The 11,001-nt window shown below is 42.7% G+C and overlaps 1 protein-coding gene across 1 annotated transcript in view; it reads right to left on the bottom strand.

Moving 5' to 3' along the window:
* LOC148133252 (uncharacterized) overlaps nucleotides 1-10,772 on the bottom strand; it is a 12,396-nt gene extending 1,624 nt beyond the window's left edge. The window contains exons 1-5 of the mRNA XM_087958397.1: nucleotides 10,757-10,772; nucleotides 10,065-10,186; nucleotides 7,278-7,469; nucleotides 3,562-3,603; nucleotides 2,723-2,759 (exon numbers count right to left, since the gene is read on the bottom strand). Of these exons, the coding sequence (XP_087814523.1) occupies nucleotides 2,723-2,759; nucleotides 3,562-3,603; nucleotides 7,278-7,469; nucleotides 10,065-10,186; nucleotides 10,757-10,772 (409 nt within the window). The remainder of the gene's footprint in view (nucleotides 1-2,722; nucleotides 2,760-3,561; nucleotides 3,604-7,277; nucleotides 7,470-10,064; nucleotides 10,187-10,756) is intronic.
* Between the last annotated feature and the right edge of the window lie 229 nt (nucleotides 10,773-11,001).

Raw genomic sequence — 11,001 nt, 5'->3', positions numbered from 1 at the left:
TCCAGTGACTGGCCATTGAAATAAGGCTCAGCCTTTTGTTCTCATGCCAACCACCACAGCTGCCCCCCCCCCCACTCCCTGTCCTCAAAGGATCATGGATGTTTGGAGGCCGCAGCTACATGCAGGAGAGGCGTCTTTGCCTCTTGCAATTTGCTCTAACAATGCAAAACTCAGCAAGCTTTTGAAGTCTCTGCAGTTTGCTAAACTGCCGTGGTTTCTCTCAGGAGCAGCACACAAAATGCTGGCTTGGGTAATAATATTTTTTTTTCTTCTGTCTTCAAAATAACGGATGGGTCCCAACAGGTGCTCTGCTTCTCCCATGGCACCCTTAACTAACTTTGAAATCTCTAACTCTTGGAGGGTCTTCTCTGACATGATGCTCCCCTCCCCTCAGGGATGCTTGAAGGCTGATCCAGGAAGACTCCTTCCCCAGAGAGGCAAAAACCTTGTGACTCTGGATGCACAGAAACAACAGAGCAAGTACTTCCCCTGTGCCTGTACTACAGAGACCTCTGTACGAGACTCATCTCACCATTACTGTATAAATATCCAAGGCACCCAGTACAATGGAGTAGTGCAGTGGCCTCACAGTTGGGAGGCTTGAATTTGATCCTAGGTACAGGCAGATATTTCTCTCTCTGGGCACAATGAGAATATATCTGCTGCAAAAACTCCGCATTGGCGACAGAAAGGGCATCTGGCCAGTAAACACTCAGCTCTGTTCAGTTGCCCCGACTCCAACCCACAAGGGATTACGGGGTCTTAAACAATGAACAACAACAGCCCAGGACAATTCTACCCTTCCCTGCTGCTTGCAGGTACTAATCCTGTTATAACATGTCTGTTGTGGCCCGCCAACTGCCAGCAGAGCTGGTGGCAGACTTGGTTGAGGAGGAGGTTGGGGAGGAACTTGGGCCAGTCTTGGAGTGTGTCGGAAGCAGAGATAGAGCCAGGGCCCTCTGACATTTCCCAGCTGCCTTCGGAGTTGGAGATAACTGGGGAAGAAGAACAGCTGGGGCTTGTTCCAGATGTCTGCATGCACAGAGCTGTCAGGAGAGGTGAACAACTGAGGACCAGGAGCTGACTCGGGAAGAAAGGCACACGTGGACACTGAATGGCCCCTCCCTGGCTGGGGAATAAATAAAAGAAAAAGGGGAGTGGTGTCGTAGGAGAAAGCCTGCTCATTGTGGTTCATGTCCTCAATGACTGAGAGAGTTTAATTTACAGCTTTGTGACTAGAAGCTCCCAGCCTGGCAAAGTATCCAAGCAACTGATAAAGTTCTGTACTTCAGTTAACCATTGAAAGGATTATTGCCTGGACTTGTGGATGTGTGAATGCCATGAATTCACAGTAGCTAAATAAAGAGGGGTTGTTTTTCGGGAGCAGGGATCTGTTTATTGGTTCTGCTAAGGCTGGGTCAGTACAGTGTCATGTTGCCAGGCTCTGTGCAACAGTGCTTAAATTCCATCAGAGGATAACAGTGGCATCACCACATCTTAAAGAGCCTCAGATCCATTATTCAAGAATGATTTCTACTATGACAGATTTTGTCTGTCCTATTCCAACTTTTATGCTCCTGCACATTGCTAATTTTCTAATTGCTATTATTAATGTTAGTATAAAGTAGTATAAAGTTACTTACTACAAGAAGTCCTCGACCGATGACCATAATTGAGCACAAATTTTTGTTGCTAGATGAAACATTCATTAAGTGAATTTTGCCCCATTTTATTACCTTTCTGGCTACCGTTGTTAAGTGAATCACTACACCTGTTACATTAGTATCACAACGGTTAAGTTACATGACCCTGGGACACTGCAATGGCCATAAATACGAATCGGTTGCCAAGCGTCTAAGTTTTGATCGCGTAACCATGGGGAAGCTGCAATGGTCGCTAAGTGTGAGAAATGGTCGTAAGTCATTTAGAATGGTCACTAAATGGACCATTATAAGTCAAGGACTACCTGTAATTACCTGTATCCATGACTGTAGTAAAGATTTGATTTGATTTGGATAAGAGATAGGAAAGGGCTTTTCCTGCACCAGGAATCCAGTGCCGAGGGAGATTTACCTCCGGTAATGCTCAAAACTCCTTCATTCGCCTGGAGGAGGAGAGCAGAAAGGAGAATTGAATAGTATAAAGTTACAGAATCAGGAAGCTCTCAGCAGCTCAAGAGAAGGTGAAAACAGCAGGACCTTTCAGTTTGGAAAGTGTATTCAAGGTCTGACTCTTCCAGTACGGTAACTTTGGAAGTTCCGCAAATAAGGGAGTGGGAGGGATGATAATAAAGTTTGAAAACTGGCCACAAAAACACACTTAAGGGGTCTGCAAGTACTCCCCTTGCATACAAATCTAATTCAAAAGTGTTGGGGAGGGAACCAATACAATAAGACCAAACAAAATGGTCTTGTGGAATAAAGGATATCAGAATGTGCTCCAAGTATCTGAATGGGCAGTTGTCCCATTTCTGGACATGGGTTCTGAAATAGGGCTAAACTCATGCCCCAAACAAGCTTGGCTAACAATTCACTGGTGTAGAGGAAGGGTGGGGGGTGGTAGATCATGGTAACCTTTCCTGATCCATTGGTAGGACTTCCAGGATCAAAATCCTCCTTGTGGTTGAATTGCAGGGCAGGAGAAAGGAAGGAAGAAGGAGGGACGGAGGGAGAGAGAGAGAGAGAGAATAGCTAGTCACAGACGAACATATTTGGTGTGGTACCTTTCCTATCTTCGTCTGGATTTCCATGGGGAGTCAGCTTTGGGCAAGAAAGGGAGAGAGGGGTGAAAAATGAGAACATATTTTATTTTTGAAGGAATATTACTTTCTTTTTTTGTTTGTTTAGGAAATGCAAAAAGTAATGATGTTTCCTGTAATAATTTTGAAATAAACCTGCATTTTAAGGAGATGTCATGCCACAAAACTTTAAACTAAATCCATCCAATTAATGCAGAAGAGATGGGAATTTTATGTCTCATCATTTCAAAAATATAGTGAATTCCTGATGCTTGTGGGGTTTTTTCTGGTTCAACTGCAATGCAATTAGTTGGTAGTTCTTCAAGATGGAGCAAACAGAAACCCAGCCTTTTTGCTTAATATATGATTTGGTGTAGTGTATTGGGCAAACCCACAAAAGATGAAGTCAACAAACAGTTGTAGTATGCTGTGTGAATGCAGTTTCTGCAATGTTAAGCAAATAGGGCTTGGACACTCTTCAGTTTCCCCTTCTTCTTCCATGTGCTGCCCCAGATAGTAATAGCAGAGTCTGGGGGTGCACCAATCTGCAGCTCTCCCCAAATGGGGGCAAGAATAGCAATAGCAATAGAACTTAGGCTTATATACCGCTTCACAGTGCTTTTACAGCCCTCTCTAAGTGGTTTACAGAGTCAGCCAACAATCTGGGTCCTCATTTTACCCACATCGGAAGGAAGGAAGGCTGAGTCAACCTTGAGCTGGTCAGGATCGAACTGCCAAACTGCTGGCAGTCAGCAGAATTAGCCGGCTATACTGCATTCTAGCCACTGCACCACAAGGGAATAGTAAAGATACTCATAACTCACCTCTTGAGAACTGTGGGATGAATTTTCTTCAAGATCTGAAGTCTGGAACAAGAAGATATTAATTGGCAAGATGTTAAAAACAGCTTAAGCATGAAAGACTTTACATATCTATATCCCAATTGCCCAGAAAAATATATATAATTGCTCTGATTGATTCTTACAACATAGAAAAATAGGGCTGAAAGGGACCTTGGAGGTCTTTTAGTCCAACCCCCTTGTTATATATAGAAATTTGCCTTATACACCTAAGAATATAAAGAGCAAGACAGAAGCCATGTTGCTCGTTATTTGACCTGTTAGAGATCAGAACATTTATATAAGTTTTGACAATTAAATTTCAGCTTAAAGTTGCCTATTAGTGTCAAAGTAAATTAATATAGATTTCTTTCCATATCATTTGTAATTGTCAATATAAAGGTTTTTAGAAAAGGGTTTTTAACCTCCTTTTCTCTCTCCTTTGCCGCTTAAAAGTCTTCTTTCAGAAGTATCCCTCTAAGTACTTTTAGATTCAGAGTACCTTGCTTAGATGTTCTCTGTTGTTTAGCCCGGTCTGTCCTGCTTTCCTCTTTGTCTTCCTCCTGCACAATCTTATCCAGTCGGGTTCTTCTTTGAGGTGGCCATTTCTGACCACCGCTGCAACCGCCTTTGGGAAGGGGAGTTTAGACCAGCCAAGGAGGAGAGATGTGGCTCCCCTCCACTCAGCTAGCAATCTCCCCCCTCTTCACCACCTCTATGGGATGGCTTCAGCCCCAAATCCAAAGGATCGGGGCGCTCCAGCGGCGAGCACAGATCGAAACTGTGCATGATCACGGATTTCGGTCTGTCGCTGAAGAAACCCAAATTGTCAAAAGGAAAATAAAGACTTTTTCCTTGGTCATTTTAAAGCCCTAAAAAGGAGAAGAGTGGAGGCAAAAGGGTAGAACTTGGAATAATGGAAAAATGGAGTGCCACCTGGAAAAATAAAGAGGATTAACAAGCGAAACTTTGAAAAGACTTCCGAGGATACATTGTAACTGAAACTTTATTAAAAGATACAGTAACCCATGGAAAGGAAAAGTAAAGGAAAGAAACAAGAAGGAACAGTCTGGGATCATTTGGTGATATAAAAAAAAGTCTTTGGCATTGGTCTTTTCTTTCTTCTTCTGTTTTTACTTAAAGTTAATCAGATGGTTGTTCAAAAGTGTTTAAAATGACATTACTCCTGGAGGAATTGAAGATGAGTCTTAAAAAACAGAAAGAAGATGCAGAAAGGGGAGGAAGATCCTTTGGCTTCGTATTTGAATTTCTTGAAATGGAGATCCTGAACTATGAAAAACAAAAGGAAAAGCTTCAAGACAAGAAGAAGGGCGGGACAAAAAAGAAGCCATTTTCAATGAACAGATAATGCAAAGTGTGGTAATAAGCGGAAAAAGGGGGAAAGGAGTTAAAAGTTTGAGATTAAAGGGAACAGCCAAAAAGAAAAATAGTCTGAAAAGGAAGTATAACAGCAAGGAGAAGCAGAAAAGAAAACCACAGAAGGGGAAATTAGAGAGAGAAGGGTATAAAAAAGGGATGAGAAAAAAGGGGGGGAGATAGAAAGGGAAAGAACTCATGAGGGACAAAAGCAGGAAATAAAGAAAAAGGAGAAATGTACTAGGATTAAAGGTATTTGCTCAGCTAGAAAACACAGAGACAGTGGCTAAATTAAGTTAAAAGTGAGGATTCTGCAAAAGTACAAAAGATAGTGTTGTGACAGTAGAATACTGTAATGAGTTAGAAATGAAATAAGTAAATAATCTATGAGATAAAACTGTATTGTTGTGTAATGGTATGTTTATTTATAATTAATGCAATAATAAAGAAGAGAGGGAAACATTGTAATTATTTCTAAAGATTGATAAAATATTGAAAAGAAATGTGAAAGATTTATAAGGAAATTTATACCAGTTACTAGAATGAATTTGAATAATTATTTTGCTTATTAATAGTAAATAACTTATAAGATAAAACTGTATGATTATCCAATGGTATGCTTAATAACAGTTAAGTAATAATGAAGAAGGGAGGGAAATATTTCAACTGTTCTCAAAGATTGATAAATATTGAAAAGAAACGTGAAAGATTTACAAGGCTCATTCCAGTACTAGAATGAAGTAGAATAACTATTTTGCTCACTAATGTTTATATATATATATATATATATATATATATATATATATATATATATATATATATATATATATATATATATATATATTGTTTTTGCTATGTTTTTAGAATTTTTCTTGTTACATTTTTAAGAAGTACCAAGCAGAGTCTGAATGATGAGATTTACATGATATAAAATAGATATTAGAAATTTGAATGTTATAATTTTAGAATGCATAAATTTAATGTTTAATGAAATTTTATATGATAATAACAATAAGACTTAAAGGTGTTGCACTCCGATTGGCAATCATAGAGGGAATTTTGCTTTTTAAGAATGTTGGAAGAGAACATAATGAAATTGTAAACAAGACAGACGAAAGTATAAGTATAATGAATAAAAAGATATAGAAATTTAGGTAAAAGAAATACAATTAAATAAGAAGAAAATGAGATAATCATAAAAGAAAATTAAGAGAAGTAAAGGGAGAAATAGTGAGAAGTTGGAAAAAGAGTAATAAGATATGAAGTTGATTTCTTGTGTAATCTTGTAAGGAGAAAACAGGAATCTGAAAATAAATGGTGAAGTGAAGAAAGTTGGGGAACTTCCAGGGACACATGGGAGGAATTATGGAAAAACACCAGGACTACCCATGTCTTTCCTATGACAATCTCTATAACTTCTATGTATGGAAAACAGGAAGTGTTATGTAACCATGTAATTGTGAAAAATCTATATAAGTCTGTAAGCATTAGAAGGGAGTGTCTCCTTTCTCCTAAAACTGTTGTTTTGGGGTTAAGGATCCGGTACTGCAATACTTTATATAATAAAGCATCCTATGGACTCAGATTATCTTGGTCTGTTGATTATTTTTGGTATATTCTCTCACCTCTGTTCTAGCAAGAAACCTCGTACCATTCCAGATAAATGGCTGTCCAGTCTCTTCTTGAAAACCTCCAAGGATGAAGCTTCTGCAACTTCTGAAGGCAAGCTGTTCTACTGATTAATTACATAGATGCTTGAGTGCATCATTTTGACCTTGAATAACACTCAAGGTAGCAGACAGTTTAAAACAGGAATACTGAAGGAATCCTAAAATAATCAGAGCTTGAGAACTTCATTTATAAAAAGGAGAGATGGAAGAGACTGTAGGAGGAAGGCCACATGCTTAACCAGTTTTTTACTTATCATTAAGGTTTATTTATTATTCCTACCTGCTGTCCAACTCCCACCAAAGTGTTTGGTAGCTTTTCCATGGCAGGAACCAGCAAGGGACACATTGTCTCTCACATCCCATCTCTCGTAACTGCCCAGGAACGAACATGCATATGAATAGCAATAGCCCTTAGACTTATATAGTGCTTCACAGAGCTTTACAGTCCTCTCTAAGCAGTGTACAGAGTCAGCCTCTTGCCCCCAACAATCTTGGTTCTCATTTTACCCACCTCAGAAGGACAGAAGGCTGAGCCAACCTTGAGCCAGTCAGGATCAAACTCCTGGCTGTGGGCAGACTTTGCCTGCAATGCTGCATTCTAACCACTGCGCCACCCCGGCTCCTTTCCCGATGGCCCTTATCCTGACAACCTACCATGGCAGAGGGATCATGGCACAGCCGTTTCAGCTGGATTTCGGCACTCAGCAGCCGTCCCTCTTTCTGGAAGACCTGAAGCTGCAGTTCGTCACAATGCTCCCCGAGTTCCTGGATCTGTTTCCGGTAGCTGTCTTTCTCTCTCAGGCCTTGGGAATATTGCTTGTGGCATTCCTCCCAGGTCAGAAGAGCCTGCAGCAATCCCATCAGGGAGCAGGCAAGGAGAGCTGCTAGAAAAGCCCACCAGCAGCTCATGCCAGATGGGCAGATTATTATTACCTTTATTGTCAGAGTACAACATGTGTACAATGAGATTGGCTGAGCCTCCCTTCGTGCACACACACTCCCCAACACAACTCACAGTGAGGACAGAAGTCCCTAACCCAGTCCCAATCTTATTACACCAGGTGACCTTGTTGCACAACATGCCGGCCCCACAAGTCTATCATACTACATTGACATGCAGTTATTTTCCGTTCAGGAGTCTGACAGCCCACAGGTAGAAACTGTTCTTCAGCCTGTTGGTGTGGCTGGCTATGCTTCTCTATCTCCTACCCAATGGTAGAAGAGTGAAGAAGGGCTGCCCAGGGCGTGACTCGTCCCTGAGAATTTTCCTCACTTTTATAAGGCAGCGAGCCCTAGCGAGATCATCTAGTGTTATCAGGGAACAGCCCACAATGTTTTGTGCTGTGCTCACCACTCTCTGTAGTGTCTTTCTATCCCCACATTTGCCATGGAACAGTTCTCACCAGATGCTGAACCACAAAGCAGATAACAGATAATCAGAGTTGGAAGGGGCCTTGTAGGTTATCTAGTCCAACCCCCTTCCCAAGCAGGAGACCCTACACCATTTCTGACAAATGGGAGTCCAGTCTCTTGTTGAAAGTCTCAAGTGATGAAGCTCCCACATCTTCCGAGGGCAACTTCTGTTCCACCGGTTGATTGTTCTCACTGTCAGAAAGTTTCTCCTTATTTCCAGGTTAAATCTCTTGCGACTTAAGGCTCGCAAACCCATTTTAGCTTAGCTTGTGTGTGTTGGGCTACCTCAGGTCCCATCAGGTGAGGTGCCATCCTTGGCATCTAAGTGACCTCTAGGTAACTCCCAGAGCATGTTCCCATTTCTGGGCATTCTTCTGGGACAAGATCTTCCCCATAGCACAGGGGTGTCGAACTCAAACTCCGGGAGCCAGAGCCGGCTTCTGGGGCAGCCCTAAAAACAGCAAAGGACCTGGTGCCTCTGCCAGTGAAAACGGACCTTGGGAGGGCCACAGGCAGACTTCAAGAGCTCCATTTTTGCTGGCAGAGGGTTGCAGGAGGCTTTCACAGCCAAAAATGGAGCTTGGGAGACCGTTTTTGCTGGCCAAGGGCTCAAGCCACCACAGGCGCCCCCCCAACACAAGTGACATCATGCTGGCCACACCCAGCCTGGCCAAGCCCACCCCAGCCCTCCAAGGTCAAACACAACCCTGATGCAGCCCTCAATGAAATCGAGTTTGACACTCCTGCCATAGCAGAATCAGTTGACCATCCTTGCTCTGCGGGGTTCCTCCATTTCCTCCCCTCCAGACTAGAGGGCCAGAACTGTGTCATCCCCACTTGAAATAGCCACAAGGGTTCTGCACATCTGCCGCCTGCATGTGGGTTGAGCTTCCTCTCCCAGAATGATGTAGGTCAGGGGTCACCAAGCTTTTGGACCTTAGGGACCACCAAACTCATAATTTTAAGTCCCGTGGACCAGAGACTCTGGGAAAATCCCAAAAAAGTCTGCAGGAAAATTCCCCACCCCGTTTTCCTACTGATCGATCGTTCTTTATTTGGGATGGCAGGATCCTGTCTCCAGCTCCATTCTCAGGATGGGGAGAGAAAGACTTTTTGGCTTCATGCAAGGAAAGCAGCAGAAGTCTTTCTTTCTCTCCCCTAAACTCCACCAGAAATGAGTCTTTCATCGCCGGCGCAGCCTCTTAGAGCAGGATGCCTTACAGGGTCCCAAAGACTCATTTCTGGCGGAGTTTGGGGCAGAGAAAGAAAGACTTTTGCTGCTTTCCTTGCATGCAGCCAAAAGCAGAAGAAGAACGGAAAGAAGCAGCCTGGTGGCCAGGCAAGGCATGTGGGGGCGAGTAGGGCAAGTTCCCCCCCTCCACCCTTTCCCCCTTCCCCTCATTACCTCGTGTTGTTCACAATGCAAGCGACGCAAGCCTTGTGTTCCCACACAGCCTGTATTAATTGCTTTGGGGATGACATTTCTCTGCAGACCACCAAAAATTTTCTCGCGGTCCACCAGTGGTCCCCGGCCCACTGGTTGGCGACAACTGATGTGGTGGCAAACTTTTCCATAGAGCCCTATACATTATCTCCCTTCTGCTTTGAAACTGCAGTATCAAAATCAGCTACCAGTGGGCAGGATTCACAATCCTTTTCCAAGCAGTGCTCTGCAGTTTCAGTACCTACACTCAGTCAACAGAGGGCAGAATTTCCCATTAATCTCAGCTTTCTCCCAACCTTGGCAACTTTCCAATGTGCATTTTGATTCCCAGAATTCTCAACACTGGCCACGCAGGGGATTCTGGGTAGTGAAGCTCACATGCTGAGATATTGTAAGGTGGACAAACATGGAGCGATCCCTTTCTCTTAAAAAGCTGAAACCCACGCTATTCTTTCACAATCATTTCTAATCACTGATTTTAAGGAGCCTTGTTGGAAGAGAAGAAAACAGGGTGATGCATCCTGGGAGCTGAAATCCAGCCCAACGGAGGGAACCAGGTTGGGGAAAGGTAGATTGATCCTTACCTGGTCTCTTTCAGCAGCAGCCTCTTCCAGCTGTTTTAAAATAGCTTTGATACGATTTTGGTAAATTTGATTATTATTTTGCAAGGACGTACATCTCAGTTCCAGCAGCTGCTTCTCTCCCACTGGCAAAATAATACAATATAAGTCAACAGGAGAATCTCTGGCTTTTAGGCAGAGCAGAATTTCCTTAGGTAGATTTTGAGTGAGAAGAGGAATGGACGTATTCTCCTAAGTCAACATCTTCTTTCTTTCTTTTTTCATGTTTATTTATTTTATTTTTAAAAACAAAATTACAAATCTCTATTTTCTTCTTTTAACAGCCCTATAATCCCTTGCGGTGTGCAGTCTGGGCAACTGAATGGAGCTGAGTGTTTACTGGCCGGACGCCCTTCCTGTCACCAATGCAAAGTTTTGTTCAGCAGATATATTCTCGTGTCCAGAGAGAGAATATCTGCTTCTACCTAGGATTGAACTCACAGCCTCTTGATTGTGAGGTGAGAGCTCCACCTCTAGGCCACCAGACCACTCCCCGTATTCACCTAAGTGGTCCTTTTAAAAACCTTTGAGAAAAGAAACAAGAATGATTCTGCTTGAAACATCACCCATCTATCTGATCAGGCAGTTTCAGATTCAAAGCAAGGCTCTGAGCTTGGAGTCCAGGTGAGTCCTTCCCAATGGCCTCCAGGACTGACCATCTGCCTTGGCCATTTCGATCTTGAGTAGAATACAACCTTGTGAAGTGGGAGGAGATACCAAAATGGTAGCACGGGTTAGGGTGAAAAAGTAGAAAGGGCTCATTCCCCCCCAAAGTCTCTATATATTCTGGGGAAAATGTGTGTGTGTGGTGGTGGTGGGAATCTGCTTTTAATGAACAGAAAAAGGAGCTGCCCTTTTCAGGATCACAAAACAACTTTCTTGGACTCATTTTTAAACCAGG

The sequence above is a fragment of the Notechis scutatus genome, chromosome 1, assembly GCF_049901735.1.
Source record: "Notechis scutatus isolate UNSWTSFEM ecotype Mainland chromosome 1, rNotScu1.2, whole genome shotgun sequence".
In the NCBI taxonomy this organism is placed as follows: Eukaryota; Metazoa; Chordata; class Lepidosauria; order Squamata; family Elapidae; genus Notechis; species Notechis scutatus.
Note: the sequence above shows the minus strand (reverse complement) of the source record. Positions and strands in the feature narration are given on the sequence as shown.